The 23,227-nt window shown below is 55.9% G+C and overlaps 6 protein-coding genes across 6 annotated transcripts; 2 read left to right on the top strand and 4 right to left on the bottom strand.

The window, feature by feature from the left end:
* Window positions 1-168: 168 nt before the first annotated feature.
* On the top strand, window positions 169-2,020 carry DICSQDRAFT_130684 (RTA1-domain-containing protein). Its single transcript, XM_007359911.1, has 7 exons — window positions 169-503; window positions 764-853; window positions 910-1,004; window positions 1,069-1,209; window positions 1,267-1,326; window positions 1,388-1,573; window positions 1,638-2,020. The coding sequence occupies exons 1-7, from the start codon at window positions 338-340 to the stop codon at window positions 1,914-1,916; spliced, it is 1,017 nt and encodes a 338-aa protein (XP_007359973.1). The 5' UTR covers window positions 169-337; the 3' UTR covers window positions 1,917-2,020.
* Window positions 2,021-2,533: 513 nt separating this feature from the next.
* On the top strand, window positions 2,534-4,485 carry DICSQDRAFT_75020 (uncharacterized protein; the record flags this gene model as incomplete). The annotated part of the gene is made up of 4 exons (XM_007359910.1): window positions 2,534-2,609; window positions 2,670-2,981; window positions 3,144-3,930; window positions 3,988-4,485. 4 exons carry the CDS (start codon window positions 2,537-2,539, stop codon window positions 4,121-4,123), a joined length of 1,308 nt encoding a protein of 435 aa, XP_007359972.1. The 3' UTR covers window positions 4,124-4,485.
* A 4,687-nt stretch (window positions 4,486-9,172) lies between these two features.
* DICSQDRAFT_46552 (uncharacterized protein) lies at window positions 9,173-9,427 on the bottom strand (the record flags this gene model as incomplete). Its single annotated transcript, XM_007359785.1, has 1 exon — window positions 9,173-9,427. A coding segment is annotated over one exon (255 nt), but the record flags the coding sequence as incomplete, so codon positions are not given.
* A 2,089-nt stretch (window positions 9,428-11,516) lies between these two features.
* DICSQDRAFT_75012 (RhoGAP-domain-containing protein) lies at window positions 11,517-15,259 on the bottom strand (the record flags this gene model as incomplete). Its single annotated transcript, XM_007359909.1, has 14 exons — window positions 11,517-12,764; window positions 12,818-13,047; window positions 13,101-13,176; window positions 13,233-13,319; window positions 13,382-13,411; window positions 13,476-13,779; window positions 13,838-13,911; window positions 13,968-14,047; window positions 14,106-14,451; window positions 14,547-14,678; window positions 14,734-14,804; window positions 14,871-14,992; window positions 15,048-15,068; window positions 15,129-15,259. The coding sequence occupies 14 exons, from the start codon at window positions 15,257-15,259 to the stop codon at window positions 11,898-11,900; spliced, it is 2,571 nt and encodes an 856-aa protein (XP_007359971.1). The 3' UTR covers window positions 11,517-11,897.
* Window positions 15,260-15,862: 603 nt separating this feature from the next.
* On the bottom strand, window positions 15,863-17,998 carry DICSQDRAFT_46831 (kinase-like protein; the record flags this gene model as incomplete). The annotated part of the gene is made up of 3 exons (XM_007359800.1): window positions 15,863-17,432; window positions 17,506-17,874; window positions 17,928-17,998. 3 exons carry the CDS (start codon window positions 17,996-17,998, stop codon window positions 15,863-15,865), a joined length of 2,010 nt encoding a protein of 669 aa, XP_007359862.1.
* Window positions 17,999-21,689: 3,691 nt separating this feature from the next.
* Window positions 21,690-22,641, bottom strand: DICSQDRAFT_130679 (uncharacterized protein). Its single transcript, XM_007359908.1, has 4 exons — window positions 22,604-22,641; window positions 22,415-22,527; window positions 22,292-22,317; window positions 21,690-21,958 (listed from the first exon to the last, which is right to left on the bottom strand). The coding sequence occupies exons 1-3, from the start codon at window positions 22,627-22,629 to the stop codon at window positions 22,292-22,294; spliced, it is 165 nt and encodes a 54-aa protein (XP_007359970.1). The 5' UTR covers window positions 22,630-22,641; the 3' UTR covers window positions 21,690-21,958.
* Between the last annotated feature and the right edge of the window lie 586 nt (window positions 22,642-23,227).

The raw sequence follows: 23,227 nt of genomic DNA, 5'->3' as shown, positions 1-23,227 counted from the left end.
CGCGGGAGCAGCACCCCACACGCCAGCCGAGGGAGAGGCGAGAGTCAGCATGGGCTGCCGCCGCTCACCCATGTATGGCCGAGATCCCCACACGGCCAAGACAAAGTCGACTATGACAGACTTTCAGCTCGCTCGATCACTCCCTTACCCCTCGTTTCCCTCTCTCCTCCCTTAGAACTCTCCGTAGACGCCATCTTTTCCTCCAGCGACTCTGACCGATTGACGACTCGAACGCCCGCTCGAACGCTCGTCAGCACGCCTGCTATCGTTCTGCTAAGCAGAATCCCAACGAGGACCGGCTAGGATGTTCACGCAGTCAAGTCATGCTTTGGCCTCAATGGCTAACTGCTGGACCTCCGCCACGCTCGCCTGCTTCGCGCTATTCGCCGCCTCGGCGGAAGCGGCGTATATGCCAGTGCCATGGGTGTTCACGGATCCCAAGCACGATCCCTTCAACCCTCTCGAGTACATCGCGAGCAACACCCTCACCGCGATCGCCATCTGTGAGTCCGTTCGTTCCCCTCTCGTCGTCGGTCTGGGAGAGGAAACCCTAAAGCTGTATACTACGGTTGCCTTTCTTGGGACCATGCTTCTGAGAAGGCTACGAAGCACGCGAACCTTGTGTGGCGGCAGTGCGGCAGGACGGGAACATGGCATCGCGCACGGTTCCCACCGTGTCGGTCCATCAGCTATCCATCCGCTTCCCTGTTTTTGGCCGACGGCTCTGCCGTTGGCTCACATCGCTGACCTCTATTCCCTGCAGCGCTGGTCCTCTTCGTCGCGATCACCCAGAGCGCGCTGCTAAGGAAGTATGGGGGTAGGTGTATGCTGCCGATGGTGATCGGAGAGTTTAGTGTGTATCATTTTACTACATTTTGCCTTCTATCACTGACCCCTGACTGTCTACAGCATGGACGATTGGGTTTGGGATAAGGTTTGGTCTTCACTCAAACCCTGATAGCAATGGCCTGTACATTGCGTACTATTTATTCATAGTGCTTTCGGTACGTGACCACGATCGATACTCTTGCTCAATATGTGCTTCTCAACTGACTGCTGTCCCCGAAGCCGTGCGCGTTTATAGCGGCGGAGTACATGCTCCTGGGCCGCCTTGCGCGCTACATCCAATCCAACAAGCACCTGCTCATCCCACCGCAGAAGATCACAGTCGTGTTCGTGGCTTCAGACATTTCAACATTCCTTGTCCAGGCATGTTCATCGCTTTGTCGCATACTGCTCTTGCGCTGACGGTAGTTCTCTATGAAGGCGGCCGGTGCAGGTCTGTCGATCTCGAAGAACCAGAGCCTCTCGAAGACAGGGGAGCACGTATGTTTCTGCAACACGCGTTCCGCTTTGCCTACCTCTGATTTATTCCTTTGGACATCAGATCTTCTTGGCGGGACTTGTCCTGCAGCTCGTCTCGTTTTTCTTCTTCGTCATCGTCGCTCTACGCTTTCTATTCCGCGTAGCCGCGCGGGAGCCCCAGACTTGGGCTGTAGACGCTCAGAAGCCGTGGCATCAGGATTGGCGTACGCTCTCCTACGTGCTCATCGTCAGCTCGATCGGCATCATGGTGAGTGTTCGCGCTTTGTTCATGTGTGTCGCGAGCTGAAAATGACGCTCTCTGTATATTCCAGATCCGTTGTGTATACCGTGTGAGCGAGCTCTCGCAGGGATATCGGGGCCACCTCGCCACGACCGAGGGGTTCTTCTACGGGCTCGACTCGCTCCCGCTCTTCATCGCCGTGGTGGTGTACATTCCTTTCTGGCCTGGGCGTATGATCCCGGGTCTCGATCAGCTTGCGAACGTCGACAATATCGACAAGGAGGGCGAGAAGGCAGGCGAGAGGAGTAGCGGAAGTGTAGAGGCTCAGCCTGAGGCTGTGAAGACGGAGGGGCTTAACTCGTCGCCCTGATTATGACGTGATTTTATGACGAGCCTTATGCTCACTGCACCTCTCTACGTGGACATTTAGTCTGTATACCTTGCTTTTCACCGATCGGGCCTAATGTATATCGTTTGGATCAATAGTCGCTGAAGCCTTCGGGGGTGCTCTGGGCAAGACCCGCATAGATTCTCGGAAACTGGGCTCCCAGAGAGGGTCCTACCTCTCCGTTGCACAAATACGGCGTTCCTTCATCTCCGCTCTCGTCATTCATGGGACACATGGGGGCAATGGCGAGCTCGGGGTAGGCAAACGACCGCGATTGAACGCCTCTGCGGGCGGGGCCGTGGCCAGGAGCGGGGGCTGCCATTTCGGGAGTTTGGGGAAGCGGAGGATAGGGTTAGGACTAGGGGGGAACAGACGCCGACGTCACATCCCCAACATATTGGACGCGAAAATAGAGTTCGGGCGTGCGACGGCGACGAGAGCCTCGACGCGACGTGTGGGGATCCCTGCCCCCTGTCCCCTCTCTTCCCTACACCACCATCACCATGGCCCTCAATAAAGGTCCGTCCACGCCGTCCTCGACGCCCGCGCAGCCACCCATGACTGACGACCCTCACCCCCGTCCCGCAGAGCCCAATCCAGTCATGCCCCTGCTCTCCAGGGCACTCCACCGCATCCGCTCTACTCCCCCGCGGATTATCGCCTCCCCCGCTACCCGTACGTCGCGTACGAGCACATAATTCTCGTGCCCTCACTTACAGACGTCCTCGTTTACAGAGCCCCGACGTGCTGCTGTAGCAATTATCATCCGCGTGACACCCCCGCCCTCCTACATATTCCCCACACAACCCTCCACGGAGGGTGGTACACCCGCCAACGTCCCCGCACCATCTCTCACAGAATTCTTCCAGCTTGACTGGGTCAATGCTCCTGGTGCGCGGCCTGAGATACTCTTTCTCCGCCGGGACAAGCCCGACCCCACCGCCGACAGCGGTCGCATGAGTGGCAGCGGACCAAATACGCGCGAGGCGCACGTCGCGTTCCCGGGTGGCAAGACTGATGAGGGCGACGAGGGCGGTCTCTACACTGGTAAGTGCATCCGTTCGTTTACCGTACACGAGGCCTGGGTTGTGCCTCGCATGGCCGACGGGATGACGCAGGAGTTTACGTCGGTACCGGCCTCCGCAGCCTATCTGGCTCTCAAACGTCTTCTCTCCGCTCGGGTCCTGAAACTCAATACTTATCTTACAGCTATGCGGCAGACATGGGAAGAAATCGGCCTTGACCTTGCAGAATCGTTCTATACGCCTATTGGCCAGCTCGACGACCGCGAGATCACGACTTCCCTGGGGAAGCGTCTCCTGATGATTCTTTCGCCCTTCGTATTCCTCCAATTGTCCCCACAGACAACACCAGTGGACCCGTCACCCGGCACCACCCTTCATTGGGTGCCGCTGGGCGCTCTATTGCCTCGTCCGGTCGGTGATGGTCCGCGCTGGTCCACTGTCTCCGTAGACGCGTCTTCGCGGTTGGCACCGCGGCACTCGCCCATCCTCCGGTTACTGGTTCGCCTTCTCGTTGGCAGCATGAAATTCCCCGCTATTCTCATCCCTACAAGCACGACGACTTCTTCCTATGCCGATGTGGCTGACGAGAAGGCCATTGACGCGAAGCGGGCGCAACTGGAAGGGAACGGACCGGCGCCGATGAAACGGCAACACTCCTTCCGTTCTCGGCATGGACATGAGAACGAGACTCTGAAGCTCTGGGGTCTATCTCTGGGCATGACGCTCGATTTGCTCGCACACATGGCTCCCCCTGGAACGCGTCGTGGGGGCGCTGGTTCGCTACTCTTGCCACCGGACGCCGATGCCGAGCTATTGAGGGTACCGGTGATGGCCCCGAGCTTGGCGAGCGTTTTCCCTCGCTTTGGGTATCCCGACGTAAACTTTTGGATCTGGGTATTTGGCAAGAGATACCGGGCTGTGATCAGAGGGTGGGAAGCGAGCGTACTTTCGGGTGGAACGAATGACCGGAGGTCAGTTTCAATGTGCTATTTTCCCCGTAGAACGAAGCTAATCTATTTGTGCTGCAGAATTAACTGGACTGGTTCCGCTCTTACCACATTCTACGCCGCGGTGCGCAAAGCCCTCGTGGTCGTCATTATTGTGCGTGCCATCTGGGTGCTTTTGGGTCTATTTTTGGGTGGCTGGCTGCTGTTCATGCGGTAGTCACCCCTTCCTTCGGGAGCCTATCCTTGTCATCTATCTGCCTCACCGCTCCTTCTCAGGGCATCGTCTTTCGAGCCCTCCTACATATACGCCTCATGGATGTAGATATTGTACGATGGTTCCCCCTCGTGTTGTTTCATCCCCACTATCAACAGTGGAGCACTGTCTCCTATGTCTTTCACACGTCTCTTCTACCTATCATTATACTGGGAACTCTGCATACACGCTCTTCTGATCTCGCTGCAATATGGGCTGTGGATTGTTGGACTGGACTGTTCTTTGACACAGACACGTCTAGTACCTGTACGCATAGAAGAAAATTCGGAGTTACTTACTCTCTGTTTTGAATGACACGACCTTTCATGACTTTGTGATTGTCAATCTCCGTCAATTGTCTCGTCCTCGGTGAGCCGAATCGCAACGGGCAAGGGGCGATTTATTCAAGCAGGGAAATACGTTCAAAATTGTGTCGAGAACAGCGCGGCCCACGTGATGATACGCGAGACGCGTCGAGACGCGTTTGGCGCCGGCACGCGATCCTCATGCTCCTTTCTTCTTGGCTACACTGAATGTCAAGTGTCTCCTCTTCGAGTGCTGCTTCAAACTTGCTCTACGAACGGGAAGCTGCGCGAAATGGCGAAGGGGAAGTTCTACGCAGTGTACAACGGCAGGGAGGGCATTCAAATATACACCGACTGGGACACGGTACGCTCTCGTTGTCGTCTACCGCAGGCGGAGCGTTGAGTCCGTTCATGTGCTGGCATCGCTGGGCGTTTTCAGTGTAAAGCAAATGTGAGTAGGCGTTCGTTGTGTCACATTTGATAAGGTTCCAATTCATAACCACCAATAGGTCTCTCGCGTGCCTGGTGTGATTTACAAGAGCTTTCGCTCCGCATCGGAAGCACAAGCGTGGTTGCAGGGCATAGCGGACGCCACTGCTGTCGACGCCGCTCCACCCTACCAGCGTATGCTTGAACGCATTGACTACAGCACTTCAAGCTCGGCTCTGACGACTGTTTGCCACTAGAACCTGTTGCAAACTACCAGCGTGTTGCTTCCGTGTCTCCCGCAGCACATAGACGGGGCGACCCCGGTCCCTCAACGGTCAGAGTAGCACGTCAACGCAACGTCCCTCGATACTCTGTCAAACAAGAGATCAAGGACGAAGAGGACGAGTACGCCATGCAGATAGAGAGCATGGACGTCGAGGAGTTGCTCGATCCGCCGAACACCGGCCACTCCACCCCTCAGTCCGTCAAGTACGAGTACGACTCCGACATTGAGATACTCGACGGAGCGCCGAGCGAAGCCCTCCGATCGCACACAGCACCTGTGGATGTGTCTTATGACTTCGACGACGACGGGTTCGAGATCCTAGACGGACCACCGCCTAGCGCTGCGCGAGCGAGCGTGCCCGCGTTGCAGCGGGCCCCCGCACAGCTCGCTGCGGCAGCTGGTCCTCAATCTGATGCCCCTTTTCCGACGCCCCCCGGTGAGGAGGAGGCCCCGCCGCTGACCGCGCCCGCGGGCATGCTCGTCGCAGGGCCCGTGCACGAGGTAGTAGAGCTCTCGCCCGAGCAGCGGTACGTCCTCGCGAAGGTGCAGCGCGGGGAGAGCGTGTTCTTCACCGGGTCTGCGGGGACGGGCAAGTCCGTGCTCCTCCGCGAGATCATCAGGGCCAAGGGCGGGCGGCCGGGCAAGTTCCTCGGCATCACGGCGTCGACAGGCATCGCGTCCGTCAACATCGGGGGGTGCACGCTGCACTCGTGGGCGGGGATCGGGCTGGGGAAGGAGGACAAGGACGCGCTAGTGGGGAAGATCTACGGGATCGCGAAGAAGGCGTGGAAGGAGGACCAGAACAGGCGGAGGGAGCTTGCCGTGAAGGAGAGCAAGGGGATCCCGCTGACGGCGGAGGAGATCATGTTTCTGAGGACGAGCCCCGAGGAGACGCGCAAGTCCAAGATTATTGACCGGTGGCGGAATGTCCGGACGTTGATCATTGACGAGAGTGCGTGTGTGTGCGTTTGTTGGGGGTGGTGTGGATGCTGATGTAGAGAAGTCTCGATGATTGACGGAAAGCTGTTTGATAAGCTGGTATGGAGCATCATCGTGTTTGAATGCCGTTCTAATATGCTTACGTCTGCCCTGCTAGGAATATGTCGCTCGAAAACTCAGGAAGAACGAGATGGCCTTCGGTGGTATCCAGGTCATTAGATTTGTAATGACCCTTCGTATGTTCACCTCGGCTGACGATCATGTTGCTAGCTCGTTCTGTCCGGCGACTTTTGTCAACTACCGCCAGTACCGGACAGGGACGTCAAAGGCGCACAAATCCCTGCCTGTTTCGCGTTCGACGCCGAATCCTGGCCCCGGTGTGTGGGAGATCCCATTGTTCTCAAGAAGGTCTTCCGCCAGAAGGATCAGAGTGAGTGCCAGTGTGTTGGGTTTTCATAAGGCTCACTTGGACTTCTAGACTTCGTTGACATGTTGAATGCTATGCGTTTCGGGAAACTGAACGCACAGATCACTGTGCAGTTCAGGAAGCTCTCGCGTGCTGTCCATTATGACGACGGGATAGAGCCCACAGAGCTGTATGTTCCTCACTCTATTCACGTCCATCGCAATCTATTGACCGATGCTGCGAACCAAGGTACCCCACGCGCAATGAAGTAGATTCTGCCAATACCGCCCGACTCAACAAGTTGGATGGGAACACCAAGGATTACCATGCGAAAGATGCCCCCGGACGCGACGAGGATGGCAACCCGTTTCCATTCGACCGCGTCGAGCGTGCATTGAGAGACGTCGTTGCTCCCAAGAAGCTGCCACTCAAGGTTGGGGCGCAAGTGATGCTCGTCAAGGTACGTTCGCTACATCTTTCGGCAGAGCCATCGATCTCGCCTCACACGTAATGTTTCCCTACCTCACCAGAATGTAATCCAAGGCTTACTGGTCAACGGCTCCCTCGGTCGCGTCGTCGGCTTTTTCAAGCCGCGCGAAGCAGTCGCAATGGGTGCGCAGATCGCCCTCCCTGAGCTAGCAAAAGCTGCACAGGAGCCCGGGGCAGACGAGCAAGGCGAAGGCGAGGGTTGTAATCGCTCCGCGGAGCAGGAGAAGGCACAGCAGGAGCAACGCGAACAGAAGCTCAAGAAAATTTTAGCGACGAACACCGTCTGGCCCGCAGTACAGTTTGCGTGCGGTCCACTGATGCTCTGCGTGCCGCTGCTGTTCGAAGTCAACAATGCGGACGGAGGCATCGAGGCTGTCCGCGAGCAGGTGCCTCTGATCCTTGCGTGGGCGCTGAGCATCCATAAGTCTCAAGGCCAGACTTTGGAGCGCGTTCGCGTGGACTTGGGCAGAATTTTTGAAAAGGGCCAAGGTGAGAGTCCGCCATATTCATCGCCACACGCGCACATCTAACAAATGTCTTATGCCTAGCGTACGTTGCACTGTCCAGGGCAACTCGTTTGGAAGCACTCCAGGTCTTCAATTTTGATCCTTCCAAGTACGTCTGCTCTTGCCCTCAGCCCTGGCTTAACGTAACCTCGGATTGCTGTAGAGTGCGCGCACATCCACGAGTCTTAGAGTGGATGATGGAACACGACAGCAAAATCCCCGACGCCCCGGATGGGCAAGCATCTAACCGACATGAGGTAGATATCGACGAGGAGCTTGAGCTGTGGCAAGATTTGATATAATGAACCCGGTTTCATTCCAACTTCTTGCATACATCCTCACCTTCAGCACTGTATTTGCAAAGCCACATTGCGTTGCATTCTCTATCGCTTCTACTGAGGCAGCGCTATTCCCTGCAGACTACCGCACATTTGGCGACAGACCGCTCGCTTAGTATCCATGTGCTGTGCCAGTGGGAACTATGCAGCCCGAACCACAAGGTATCTATATACCGGAGTGTCCATTCGACGACCACTATGCACATGTCCATGTCCAGCGTATGTATGACGTGTACATGAGACCGAACACCACTAGGCCCATCCCCCGGAGAATTCTGAGCCAATCGTTGTTTCCACCCCTCAAAGAGCATCTTGGCGATGTTGACGGTGGCTACTACTGGGAGGATGTAGCTTCAGCAGGGTCGATGCAACCTGATATAAAACGGCTTGTACGGGCTCACGTGACTCTGACGCGGTAGTAGTACACGCCTACTGAGCGTGGCGCTTCAGCCGCCGACAAACGAACCTGATGCTCCTTTCTTCTTGACTACGTCTTGTGGATCCCGTCGCCCTTGACGGTCACTTTGTCGTAGATTCGATAGCGTAAAACGTTTTGCTATGGAGATGGCGAAATTCCATGCAGTGTATAATGGCGGCGAGGGCACCCGAATTTACGTAGACAAGAAAACGGTAGGCATTATCCATGACTTTAGTTTACCGTGACGTTGATTTCTATTGTTCTCATCATATCGCTAGTTTGAGGCCAATGTGAGCTAATCTTGACACCATAGATGAAAACAACAGTCTCAGCATTCACTTGTGATAGATCTCCTGCACGCACAGTGTGTTGCACAGGAGCTTTCCCTCTATGCGAGAGGCAGAAGCCTGGTTGCTGGGCATAGCAGACGCTATCGCATTCAACGCTGCCCCACCATATCAGAGTATGTATTGATTTTGGCTGGTCAGATACTGATTTGACGGCTATCCGGTCCATAGAGCCTGCTGCGAATTGCCAACTTGTCGATCCGATACCCCCAGCGCCGAAAGAAGGTGACCCTGGCCCCTCCAGCGGTATCAGAAAGGAACAGCAACGCGATACTGTGAAGACGGAGGTCAAGGATGAAGAAAGTGATTATGACTTCGACAGTATGGACGTGGAGGACTTGCTGCATCCGCCGAGTACCAGCCAGTCCACGCCTCCGTCATATAAGTATGACTACGACGAGGCCACCCTTGACAGATCTATAACAGCCAAACCCGCTGGCTTCAATGGCCTTCAACCCACCCCTCCTCCGTCCACTTTAGACAGTGCAGAGGACGCCACGCAACTGACGACGTCTTCGTATATGCTTGCCAAGGAACCAGTAGCCGAGATTCAGCTCTCGCCCGAGCAGCGGTACGTCCTCGCGAAAGTGCAGCGTGGGGAGAGCGTGTTCTTCACAGGGTCCGCGGGTACCGGCAAGTCTGTCCTCTTGCGGAAGATCATCAATGCGAGGGGCGGGCGAGCGAGTTTGCAGCTTGCAATCACGGCGTCTACAGGCATCGCGTCCGTGAACATTGGTGGGTGTACACTGCACTCATGGGCAGGCATTGGGTTGGGCAAGGAGGACCAACTCGCACTGGTCGCAAGAATTTATGGGATTGCGCAGAAAGCGTACAAGGAGGAGGAGAAAAGGAAGAACGAGCTTCGCAAGCAGAAGGCGCAGGGAATTTGGTTGACAAAGGAGGATTGGGATTTTCTCAACAAGGACATGGACGAATCACGGAAGACGAGGGCCTTGGATCGGTGGAAGGAGGTCGAGACACTCATCATTGACGAGAGTATGTACGCAGCTCTACAGCACTCATGGAGTGAAGGTACTATTGACGATAAGTCTCGATGCTTGATGGGCGATTGTTCGACAAGCTGGTGAGCATCGAGTCTTGTCTCCCTTGCGAAGGCGCGCTTATTGGTATTCTTCAGGAATACATAGCGCGGAAGCTACGTAAGAACAATCGGCCTTTTGGTGGAATCCAGGTAGGTACCCTGCTCTGCTATTGCGACATCCGTAAACTGATCATCATGTTCTTCCTAGCTCGTTCTATCGGGCGACTTCTGTCAGCTACCCCCAGTCCCAGACAAAACCGCAAGTGGGGCACAAGTTCCTGCTTGCTTTGCTTTCGACTCGGAGTCCTGGAATCGATGTGTAGGCGACCCTATCGTCCTGCGAAAGGTGTTCAGGCAGAAAGACCAAAGTCTGTGTGTATACTGTCAATTTCATCTCATTCCTGAACACCACATACAGAGTTTGTGGACATGTTAAACGCAATGCGGTTCGGGAAGCTCGATGCCGAGGTAATTATGGCTTTCAGGCAGCTCTCACGGGCGGTGCGCTATGATGACGGAGTAGAGCCCACCGAGCTGTAAGCATTTCCTTCGACTATCACTATCACCCGCGCTCACCGTACTCAGTTATCCCACTCGCGCCGAGGTGGATTCCGCCAACAGCACACGCCTTAGTCAGCTCGTAGGCATTCCGAGAGACTACCATGCGATAGACTTCCCAGGATTTGACGACGAATGGAAGCCTTTCTCGCACGAACGCGTCGAACGCGCACTCAAGGATCTGATTGCCCCTAAGAAGCTCTCTCTCAAGGAGGGGGCACAGGTAATGTTGATCAAGGTACGCCGATCCCCACTACATTGTTGAGAAGCCCATGGCCTCACGCACAGTTCTTCTACAGAATCTCATTCAAGGTACGCTCGTCAATGGGTCCATGGGACGTGTTGTCGGGTTCTACAGACCGCGAGAGGCCTTGAAGATAGGCGCTGAGATCGGTCATCCCGACCTACTACACCCTCCCAGTGAGGACTTACCTATTCAGCTACTGAAGCAGCAGAGGGAAGAACGCCAGCAGAGGCTGGATCATTATTTGAAATCTGATAATATTTGGCCTGCGGTGAAATTCTTGAGCGGGCCGCTCATGCTCTGTGTACCGCTCCCGTTCCAGGCTATGGACGCCAACGGGAACATCCAAGCAACTCGTGACCAGGTGATTATATACATGTACCGCTTTCCGTATGTTTGATAAGCATTCGAAATGTCGTACAGGTTCCCTTGATCCTTGCTTGGGCCTTGAGTATACATAAGTCACAAGGTCAGACGTTGGAGCGGGTCAGAGTCAACCTGAGCAAGATCTTCGAGAAAGGACAAGGTGTGACCTTATCACTTCACCTAGAAGTGCATTGACTCACCCCTGTTTGCCTAGCGTATGTCGCTTTATCGAGGGCGACCCGCATGGAAACGCTTCAAGTGGTCAATTTCGACCCGGCCAAGTACGTCCTCTCTGTTGGTGCAGCAGCAACGGCTCTCTGTAATCACCATTGATCATACAGGGTCCGCGCACACCCGCGAGTGATCGAGTGGATGGCGCAGTACGACGGCAAGATTCCTGATGAACTGGAGGAGCACACACCCATGATTCCTGATGAATCGGAGGAGCACACACCCATGTGGCCCGAGACCGATGTCGACGAGGAACTCGAGCTGTGGCATGATCTACTCTGACCTCCTACACATTCCACCTACTGGCTGCGTCACGATATGTTGAATTGTCACTGCTCTTTTACTTGCTCCCATCTATAGCTATCTTGCATTGCACATCCTATCGCTTACTACGCAGTTCAACCCTTGAGAACACTTCCTGACATCTGTCGGACTATCTCTTCCTCTTGGCCGGTTGCACAATAATATGATACCACACGGTCTATGGAGTAAGGTATGTATGTAATAGATTCTTACAACACATACGCTAGAATGAGTACCACAACGCATTACATGGTATCATGTACGGCAGACATACAGTGTGACTACACAAGAATCCATCCGCCCACAAAGACCAGGCGGAAACCAATGTCAACGAAGAGAAAAAGGGGAGGAGCGCATGGAATGTACTACAACTGTCAATGCAACAATCACGATAGGTACACGCCTGATAGAACGTATTACGGAGTTTCCAATGTGGTCATTTACATTTCGTGACTCGTGACATATCGTCTACGGTTCGTTAGTTCAAGATTGAAGCCAAGAGATGAGAAGGTCCATGTCTGGGAACACTGTCTAGGCCGATCCCTTCCGACTGTGTCCTGCAGACCGCTTCGAGGGGCTCGAATGCGCGGACGAGTGCGACGAGGACGTCGGCGAGGGTGTCGCGGACGCGAACGCTGCAGCGGCAGCGGTAGAGGACATTTCGATGCCGCTCTCGTGTGATGCAGAACGGAGGGACGAAGGAGGAGGAGGCGAGAACACGTCCGCCGGCGGATCATCAGACAGTTGAACTTGGGGCACTGGGATCGGGGATGGTGTTGGGCGCGGTGCCTCACCCGAAGGAATCTGGCGCGAAGACCGTTTGGAAGACGGCTCTCGGACGGGATCGACGTTCGTGCTTGCGTCCGTTTCGGCCGACGCGGCAAGCGTCCACGACGATCCTGTAGGTCCGAAAAATGGTGAGAGCTCCTCAGGGCGCGGGGGCAGCTGTGGTGGAAGCGACGTCGAGCTCCCGTGCTCGCGCGAGGATATCGAGGTCTGTGGTGTGATCAGCATGTCGTCATCAAAGAACTGCCCTGCGCGAGCGGAGGGTATCTGCCTCGCGGGCGAGCCAGCATGTGGCCCGGCACGTAGCGACGGATGGATGCTGTTCGCTGGCCGTGGAGGGAGCTGGGGAGTGAAGTCCTGCGGTACGTGAGGCCGAGGCACATCGAGAGACGAACGGACAGTGGACGTCGAGGCAGACTTCTTATGACCCTTACGGGGCGATGCCGGCACAGGTGGAGGTGGCATGCTAGAGAGTACCTTGGTATGCTGTGAGCCATACGCGACGGGCGCTGCAGGCTCGTTCAGGGGTGCAGAGGGTAGCGGCGGAGAACTGCTGCCACTCTGCTGGAACAAGATGTGTGCATTCACAATCAGGTCCTCCATCAAGGTATCCTACGAGGCCTCGTCAACGAAGGAGGCTTTCGCATGAACGGCAGCGAGCTCACCTTCCAAGATTGCATTCCAAGGATGTCTCCACCCTTGGGCATTTCATCTTCCCCGAAGATCACGGAGCCGAACACGATTGCGAGATTCTTGGGGTCCATTTTGTTCTTGTCAGAATTGGCAGCGACCCGGGCGAGATGTTCGACAAGTGCGCGGAGTGTGGCTTGATGAATTGCAGGTAGTCGCCGAATCTTCGATCTAAGCAGCGAGAAGTTGTTCGCGGCATGTTCGTCTACGTAACGGTCAGGATGCGTTCAGGAGCTCCAGGGACAAAAGGCGCCGTACCAATACCCTCGGTGTGCTGTATCCGATCCTGAAGCGGGAACTTGAACACGGGCTCGGGCAATTCACGGAGATACATCTAGTTTCCATGGTCAGAGATACGTTGCTTCAACGTCGTCTGTCAGCACGACGCACCTTCAAGAACGACGCTACAGAGTACACGTCGTCTGTTGTAGGATTGAATGCAAACGCGGCCTCATTACGCTCAATCTTGTGCTGCAGCTACAGGACAGGAGTAGGAGTCAGCTAAATAAGCTGACGTCAAATTCTGCGAAGAAACATACCTCCTGCACAGCCGCGTGCCTTCCAGACACCTGCCATCGAGGAGCCGAATGAGGCTGAAAAGTATATGCATTATTGAGCGAGAACTCTGCTTACCCGGTAGATACCCTCGGCCTCCAGGCCCCGTCGATCGATATCCTCTATGCATATACGCACAATCTTCGGAATATCGCCTTCTGGGAGACCCCGGGCAGTGGCGTAATCGACGAGGGTGACACCAAAGATGAGGTCCTTGCATTCGCCGACGTTGAAGTTGTAGTAATAAGTGGGTTTGGGTGTCAACAGGGACAGCATCCCACGGATGCTGGCCGCTATCGCAGCACTGTCTTGCTGAGGCACGATTTGCTCAACCATCTGTCGGCCGTGTTCACATAATTGCCCTTGAATCGCTGCTGCGGCACTGCACAATTTCGTCAATATAGTCACGGGATGCAATGCGCAACCGACAGCAATCATACGTCAAGCTATCTGTGTACACCTCCAAAACCTTCCTCATCGTCTCGGATGATTCGCGCACAAACGACTCCAGAGACTGAACTCGCAGGTCAGATATCTAAACATGACGCGCATTGGGGCAGTGAACTCTACCTTGAATCCGGATTCAAGGATCTTCACCCGCCTAATTCGGAGCGTCTCCAGCCAATGAACGCCCTTCCTGTACTCCTTGTCTTCATATTTCCCAGCAAATCAGCGCAACCCAAATGAAAGCTGTGCAACACCACATACCAGCCTCCTCGGCCTCGCGCTTCGCGCGCACGAGACGGAGCGCGTTATCGGAACGCCCTCCATCTCTGACGTTCCCGCCTTTATCCAAGAAAGTCATCAGCTGGTTCAGCTGCCTCTTGCCCTGGTGCGCGAGGTCGTGGAGGGCAGTCGACGTCGAGGCCGACGGCGACCGGTTCCGATGTACGTTCTGCGACGCGCGACGCTCGAGTGGACGAAGGGGCTGTGGGCCAGTAACGACAGGCCGGATGCCATTCGGATTCTGAGGTGGAGGCGCTTTCGATAGCGGCGGCAGTACGTTCGGATCTTGTGGAGAGGTGGGGGAAACTACCGCTGCGGACCTATACTCCTGCAAATGGGGGACGCCGTGTCAATATTACATTTACATAGAAGATCATATGTAGACCTCCACAGCGCGGAGTGAACCTGAGGTGGAGAGCGTACCTCGGCTTCCTGACATTTCTTGATGTAGTTGCGCTTCAGACGAGGAAGGGTATTCTCTGCATAATCGCTATGGGCCGTAATCGCGTCTTTGACGTCTTCGCGAATCCGCTTCCGGATCCGCTCCTGCTCCTCCTGTACCAAACACTATCTCGCACGTGCGCCGAGCTCGAAAGGACGCGGTACACACCTTGAAGTTGTTCAGGGGCTCGATAACGTCCACATACACGCTGTCCGCCAACGCTCGGTGGGCGCCGGCCTCTGTCCCCGCCGTGGTGAACCAGAGCGCGCGAATGGTGGGCGTAGCCCGGGATATATTGCACGCACCTCTCTCGACGTTATCTACGATTTCAATCCACGCTGCTCGTGTCGTGCTATGCTCCACGCGATCATCCATAAAGGCGTCGAGGGATTTGGACTTGAGGTGGAGTTTCATTAGAGATGCAATACTGGATCCGCGTGTGAGGGCTCTCGTGGGGAACGGATGTTTGGGGTTTAACGCACTATTGCTCCTCTATTCGTTTCCTGAGAGTGGCGCAACAAGTCAAGCACGGTTACGAGAGAAAGAGACGAGGGCGCGCGCACCTTTCGATGAAGAATGCAAGGTAGGACTCGTTAAGAAGCCTGAGGTGAGTGTCGAAGAGCGCGGTCGCGCTCTGGGCGGCATCTCCAGAGACAACCCTGGCAGCCGCGGCAGCCTCCGCGGTGGAGGACATTATGTTAAATGGAGCGGAAAGAAGGGAGAGAGGGCGTAGGAGACGGAGGAAGTGGATAGAGAGGGACTTGGCCCGAACCGACGCCTGCCAGTCCCTTGCCTCTGCTCTATCGGCGTCTCTGCGGAGATCAACCACCACGTGCACAGACGTCACATGTAGGGAGGCGCCCGCCTCGACACAGCCTTGCAGACTCCTCAGACTGGCACACGTTTGGGCAAACCGCCTGCACTGCGCAGTGGCGATCTGGCCCGGAGTACGGCCTGCGCAGTGTCCGTGCCAAATGTCATCCGTTTGCATGACGTGTCTCGGTGCGCGAGCTCCGGTCAGCAGGCGGGCACTATCCAGAATGGCATAGATTATAGCGATGTGCTGCGTATCATTACACAGGAATAAGACCATGCTACTGATACACGACTAATAAAATATACTATGGCATACAAAGTACGGCGTAGCTATACAGGACACAGCGACATCGTGCCACGGAGCCCAATCGTAGTCGCAGCCATACCGAGATGAGTTGACCGTGAGAGCAAGGGACCAGCGTCCGCCCTACTCGCCATGATCGTCATCGAACTTGCTTCGAGGCTGCCGAGAAACAAGACGTCAGCACATCCCGCCTTCTACACCCACGAGAACAGCCGGCCTCGCGTCACGAAAAGAGCACTCACCAGACATCGTCCGACTCGCAGTCCGGACCAAATCGGCGCTCATCGACGCCGTGCGCCCAAACACGCTCCCAAACGACTTCTTGCGCCCGCCCGACAGCGCCTCCGCTGCCTGAGGAAGTGGAGGCGGCGACGCGTCCTTCTCCCTGTCGGACTCGGCGTCGAGCTTCCCCGCGAGCTTGCGCCACAGCTTCCCGCGGTGCGACCTCGCGCCCGGCGGCCCGAACGACGAGGGCGGCGTCAACGGCGTCGACGGGGAGCTCCCCGACGACGTCGCAGACGCGAAGGAGTGCATCGACCCCGCGGGCGACGTCGACAGCTGGGGCGCGGCAGGGACCGCGAGCGTTGCGTGCTCCGGCGCCTCCGCGTGCGGGGACGTCGCGACGAGGATGCCCTTGGGCTCCGGCTCCTGGTCGCGGTCCGTGTCGGACGAGTCCTCGTCTTGCACGGCGATCTCCTGAATTGAGTCCACATCGCGTGACTCGCTGCGGGAGTGGATGTGCGAGTGCAGGGACTGGTGCGAGCCCGAGCGGCTGTGAGAATGCAGGCTGCGGCCGATAGAGCTGCGATGCCGTGCGCGGACGCGGACCGCATACGCCTCCGCGCTACTGTGGCCGTCGATAGCGGCGTGATCGCCTTCGCCGGTCGCGGCCGCGCCGCCCCCATCGTCTCCTGGAGGCTGGTCTCCGCCGACATCCTCAATCTCGAACACACTTCCGGGAGGTAGGAGGCTCTTCGGACGGCGGTGGTGACTGTAGACGGACGTCGTGGGGGACGCAGGGAGGCTCATCGAGAAGTCCCAGCCGCTATCCATAGTCAGGTGCGTATGAATAGACGGCTGCTTCCTGCGCTCCTGCCGCTGCGTGAGCGGGGGTAACCCCTTAAGGATGGTGTTACAAAGATAGCTCGGCTTCTTCGCATTTTTGAAGAAGCTCGTTTGCAGCAGGTCAGCGGCCGTCGGCCGCTTCACGGGATCCTTCTGCAGGCACGTCTCGACCATCTCCGCGAATGCGCTCGAGTACTGGTGCGGGCCCGAGTGACGCTCCAGCTGCGGCGCCTCGTCAGTGACGGTCATGACAAGCACCTTGTGCGGGTCTAGCCGGGAACGGGGCGCGCGACCTTGGGCGAGTTCGATAGCGGTTATGCCGAAGGACCAGATATCGGCCGACGCGTCGTACGTCTTCCCGTTGATCACTTCTGGGGCCATCCAGCAAGGTGTGCCGACAAAGGACTTCCGCTTCCCCAGAATCGACGGCCGTTGCTGTATCGTAACTGAGGGGCCCGATCCTCGTGAGTGTGGGTGGTTATGGCTGTTCTGAGCACCACGTAATAGTGGACCGAAGTTAATGGACCGGGTCTTGTTCGCCTGCGGCGTATGCATCCCCTCTTCCGAGTCCCATAGGAAGGCCGCGACTCCAAGATCGCCGAGCAGTACCGTTCCATCGTCGTCAATGAGGAGGTTTGCCGCCTTCACGTCGCGATGAATCAGCCCGTTGATGTGTAGGTAGCTAAGACGGCGCGCCCACGATCAGCCAATGCTGTAAGTGGTCCGATGCCGGCGACAAATGGAGATTTGCTTACTTGAGCCCCTGCAAGGCCTGCTTGAGGATACAGCGGATGACGTCCTCTTCCAACCCACCTGGCCACTGATAGCGCATAACATCGGCAACAGAGCCGGCGTTCATGAGACGCATGGCGATGTAGAGTTTGTGGCCATCGACCCAGGTTCCGCGTACACGCAGTACATTCGGGTGCTTAGATAGTGACATGAGCTGCGTCTCGTTCTGTAGGAGACGAAGAGCGGAGGGTGGGAGGCGATCAAGGTCCAGGACCTTGAGCGCGCATGGAATGGGGGTGGTTGCATCTGGAGGCTGGTACTTCGCGGCATAGACGACAGAAGATGCTCCAAAGCCAATGGGGGACCCGATGGTGTAGTCGGATGAGTTGTTGCTGTATCGCCAGTTAGATGGAGGGAGACCCATAGCGTACACAAGAGAACAGACCTGTAAAGTTGCCACTCATCTTCGACTGCCCCGATGAACTTCTTTGATATGTGACCTGCTACAGCGTTCATGGCCGCGGCGGTTTACTCAGCAGGATAAGAAAAGCGGTAGAGTGTGGGACCGTGTATACAAAGCAACTGACAGGCCGGAGCAAGAGAAGCAGGAGACGAAGCTTCAAGTGACGAGAGTTTCGTGAGACTGCTGTAAAGATAGATGGAAGTCGCCCAGGAGATGACCGATCGTGTCAGGGAGGTGGGGATATCACGGGAGGCGTCGGGCAAGCTGAGCAGGCATAGAAGGTAGACAGCGATGTGAGGGGGGGGGGAGTAAAAGCAATGGCCGGAGATACGAGCATGATCAGCCACACACGCAATTGGTGGCCGACCGGCCAAAGCGACTGCTCTGGCGCACGATGTCCGAATGCGGCGGGGCGGCAGCGACCAAGTTTGATAGGCCACGCACGTTCGCTCCGAGCGCCGTTATCTTGGCAAATGACGCACCCTAGACTAAGAGCGGAGCGGATTCCGGTCAAGGAGAGGGCTGGCAGGACGTCGGCGTAGATGAGGATTAATGGTGCTGAGTGGACGAGTGCAGATGAGGCGTCTGCTAAGCACATCCAGGACGATCGAGATCCCCAGAGACAGGCCTCGCCGATTCGCCCAATTTGGCACGCTTGTGATTCTCGCCCAGCCGCTTCGCTGACCTGAGCCGCTGCGTTGGGACATCAGAGCCCACTCTGTCACTCAACGCCTGCACAATAAGTCTCGCTCTATGAGGTTTGCACCGCGCGCGCCTGCACACCTTGAAACCAGCATTCAACATCATAACTTCTCTCTGAAGGCCAAACGCGAAAACATACTAGCAAAGGTTTCCGCAACTGGTTCACAATCGGATTAGATCTACCGAAGCTCTGTACTGGCACTGTCGCTGGTTCAGTCAATGAGCTGTCGGCCACGCTGATTGCACTGGCTTTCCCGGCGATGAGCCGATCTGGAAGCGAGGACAGTTGGGATTGCACCATCAGTTTTGATGCGCCTGCGCCGAGTTGACCTCACCTCATACAGTCCCGTACGGGCGACTATCTGCGCATACATCTAGGTAACCCACTGACACTCTGGTAAGTGACAAATTATGATCCGACGAAGTTCGTGGAGCTGTGCTGAGGCCGCAAGGCGGTCGATGACATCGACTTTCTCGAGTTCCAGGGCGCGGGCCTGGAGGAGAATATGAAGACGGATGTGAAGTTGTTTGAGGAGCACACGCTGATCTGCAAGGTACAAAGGTCACGGGTGGGTGTATGAGGTCCAGACGACTCACGGGCAAGGTGCGTTCGTGGTTTGGAATACGACACCTTGGGGCTGTCGTGCCTGCGTGGCGTGATGGTTCATGGCATCAATAGCTTGGACAGGACTGTTCACACATTGTACAAGCAGTCTTACGTATCATGCGCCTCTCGGTAGAAACAAACGACGTTCGATTGAGTGTGAGTTCAGTCGCTCAGTTCTGAAGAGACTTTACTCATTCCAAGAACTCACAGCAGTGTGCAAGTCACGGCGTCTTTGCCGTTACCATAGTTGTAATCTGAACGGTGCGAGTCGAAGAGTTTCCTTGTCATTCACTTTGTACAGTAAGGCATAAACCCAGTAGACTCGGGCTTTTCTCTTTTCTGCTATCCCGACTGACATCGGCCTCCCAGACACCTCCACAAACAACCTGGCGTACATCACCGCCTCCACCCGTCCAGCCCTGCTACAATCCCCAACCAGCCCTCGGCCCCGGCCGAAGGCCTGAGGGCTGGTTGGAAATGTGCGCACGACTCGGACATAACCTCGGTACCAGACTCCAAATCAATGGGACTGGCGAGCGGCGCCACGGCTAGCGTACTGCGCAAAGCGACCACGAGCTGAGAGCTAGCGTCAGCCATCCGGGTCGCTGGAACGGGATAGCGATGAGGGCGCTCACCGAATGCATCCCTCTAGGCGCTGCCGCGACGTCTCGCGGCATCTGGGCTCCATGCCCGGAGGGATGAACACTGTTGCTCGAGACCGCCATGGACGCGTCTTCATGCCGTCCTTGCAATTTGCTGAGGACGTGCATATATGGCGTCGTACGTGCCGTTTTGTTGCCGAATTGGCCCTCTGCAGCTGCGGTCAGCTCACTAGCCTGATACGACGGAAGGCGAGGCGGTTCAGGACTCACCTTAATGTCCCTCCCCCAGGAAGGTCAACATCTCGAGGGCGTGTAGGTGAGGTGATCCGTTCTAGCCGACCAGGAGTCGACGGCGAATATCCCGGAGCAGGTTGTCGTAATCAAGGAGGTGAAAGTGAGGTCGAAGGCGGGCGGGAACCGCCGGGCACGAATGCCCCGTCCCCGGTTCGATGATGAGTCGGGAGGACGAGTCGGATGAAACAGGAACAGAGGCATCGGAGACTATGGTGGATGTTGCTGAGAGTGAGAGATTGCTAGGCAGAAGAAGAAGTGAATTGCTGTGTTCATATACGACTGCTGATGATCGATGCTGAGGCGGGATGCCTTGTAGAGAGGCTCGATAGTAGTGGTTGGTGACGAGGAGTGCTGGCCGTCCTGCACTGCCCTTTATACCTCTGCGCGCGGAGGCTGGCGAACCGCTGCTCCGCTCGGGACGAATGTCAACGACTACTTCGATCACCGACAGACTGAGTTCCTTCACGGGAGGCTGCGTTATTCGCGAGCATTGTGCCTTCACAGGAAGGTGATGTGGTTGGGTTTCTTGCGATCGCACCTCCAACAACAGGCAGGCGAGGTAGGTTGGTTGAATGTGCCACACCTGGATTTGTTGCCTGGCCAAGGCTGGCGAACCTCTCGATTGTCACCCTTGCAGGCTCACAAACCAGTGTTGGGTGTGACGATCGCCGGTGTCTGGGACCAGACGGTCGGGAGGCTGACCGCTACATTCGCTCATCCAGAGGAGTATGAATGATTGTTGAATTTGCAGACAAAGATCATTCACACATAACTCGCATTGCGACCATCCAGTGAAGTGTTCTTTGTATATTCGGGTACAACAGTACAACAACATATCCCATGCGTCTGGACATCTCGTTTGGCGCATCTCCCCATCTCTCTGTCGCGACTTTCCAACAGGATGCTTGGCGTAGTGACTGCAGAAGGATGGGAGGTCCTCTGAGGATGGGATCGGGGAGCGTCCACGACCATCGGTGCGACCATGATGCCCTCCCAGCGGAGAGGAATTGTCCAAGCAACTGTACAATGGAGCCTCAGATATTACTTCTCACAGGTGTGCGAATCATCAGCTCACGGAGTGTTTCGGGGGAGAGAAGAAGCAGCCGCCATCGTCTCCGTAGGCCGAAGGGGCAGATGAGACAAGGGGGAGCCACCGCCCAAGCCCGTCAGCCCCACTTGACATACAAACCCCAACACTCCGTGGCACCGGAAGTGCTAGAGGAGATACGCCAGGGACCATGGAGAACGATTTGGTCGGCGACTGCATTATTTCCCGCAAGTGATGGGCGACTGAGAAAACAGCCTTTGAACCGTCAAGGGAGTCAGGTTGAGGCAAAAGGACAAGGATATCAAACCATGCTCACCGAGTGAACATCTTAGCCATCACTCATGAGAGATTTCGACAGTTAAGATGCCCGGATGCGGACGTTCTCGACTCGAGTGTGGAGCAGGAGCGACATAGCGACTGGACGACCCTCCTTGCCGATAGACGGATGAGTTGTAGCAGGGATGAGGCCCAAAGTTTACGTGTATGGGGATAGGGGCGACAGCCCGACCCGCATACGAAGTCGAGATGATGAGGATAACCCACGGAGGTACGGAGAAGATGGCGGTTGGGGGGTGAGGAGGAGTTGCGGTGCTGTGCGGGTTCTTAAACCATTGGCAGGGCTGGCTGACAGGCCGGGCTGACCTTCATAAAGTTTGGGTCGTCAGCCGCGTGAAGATGATTCTAGTCGACGTTCGTGTGTATTGTTCAGGGGATATGTTGACGGGATATCCCTGCGGCTGGCACTTGCGCTGGCGGGCTACTGGACGACTTTCCATAAGGATTTACGGCTCTACCGTCACCTACGGACGTCCGTAAATTTCTAGGCGGGGTTTAAAACAGTCTCTGGATCTTGGGCGCTAAACAGGCGGCATGTTCTGCTCATCATTAGCACGTGACTGGAATGGCTTATGTCATGTCTGTATTTGGCATGCAGTTCGCTTTGTTATGATGGCTCCTTCCTTTCTCGTGGTCACGGCACCGTATGCCGAGGTCTACGGACCCCCTCCTAGATTTTGACGTCCGTATCCTAAATTTTATCAGCGGAGTTCAGATCTGGTGTCGGCAACACTGCCCCTTGCCCAAATCGGTCTGTTTAGAGATTTACGGACGTCCGTAGAGCTGTACATAGCTTATGGAAAGTCATCCACTGTTCACGAATGTCGACTTGTCAGCCTCGTGAAGTTGCCAGTTCTAGACCAGCACGCAGGGGGCTTACAAGGTCTGTCTGCGATTGTTTCCCTCCTGTGTCTTGGAGAGCCGAGGTGTGGCAGGTGCACCTCATCCCATGTGATTCTATGATAAATGTGAGACAGAGACGGGCTCGAATTGCTAGAAAGGCTACGAAGTCTGCAAGAACCGTGTCCGCGATGAGTGAGATAGCATGTAACCCAGAACAAGGATAAACCTGTGACCGATGATCGCTCTGTTCATTTATGGAGGATCAATCAACTTCGCATTGCGTACGTAGCGATCCTCAGACATAGCAGCTAAGATCCATGACAACTTGTTCGTAGGTGGCTGTCTTGTAGAACAATCACTCAGCACGCGTCGTACGCGGGACTGATATGTATTAATAGTACCTGTAGAACAATCACTACGGGATGTTAATCAGTATAAGTAGACGAAGTAAGTAACAAACGTATACTCACCTCAGCACGTGTCGTACGCGGGACTGAGGTGAGCCAACGTAAATCGAAGGGAATAAGTACATTACTGGGACAAGACGTTCCCGGTACAAGACAAATGAGTCGTCGTATTCACGAACAAAACAAAGGTGAAACTTATGCGAGCGCAACAAGGCGCGACAAGACGCGTCAACGGCGCGACTAGACTGTCCGCCCGGAACACGGCCGAGGCTCGCACCACGCTTGCCTCGCCGTCCAAACTCCAACACTCCCCCTCAAGCAGGTGCGAGGCCAAGTGCGGCAGCGAAGTGCTTGACCTTGACGGAGGGAAGTGCCTTGGTCAAGATGTCGGCAGTTTGGTCGTCCGTAGGGCAGTAGATGAGTCGGATGTCGCCGGCATCGAT

This window comes from Dichomitus squalens (assembly GCF_000275845.1).
Source record: "Dichomitus squalens LYAD-421 SS1 unplaced genomic scaffold DICSQscaffold_1, whole genome shotgun sequence".
In the NCBI taxonomy this organism is placed as follows: domain Eukaryota; kingdom Fungi; phylum Basidiomycota; class Agaricomycetes; order Polyporales; family Polyporaceae; genus Dichomitus; species Dichomitus squalens.
This window is presented reverse-complemented; position numbering and strand designations above follow the sequence as displayed.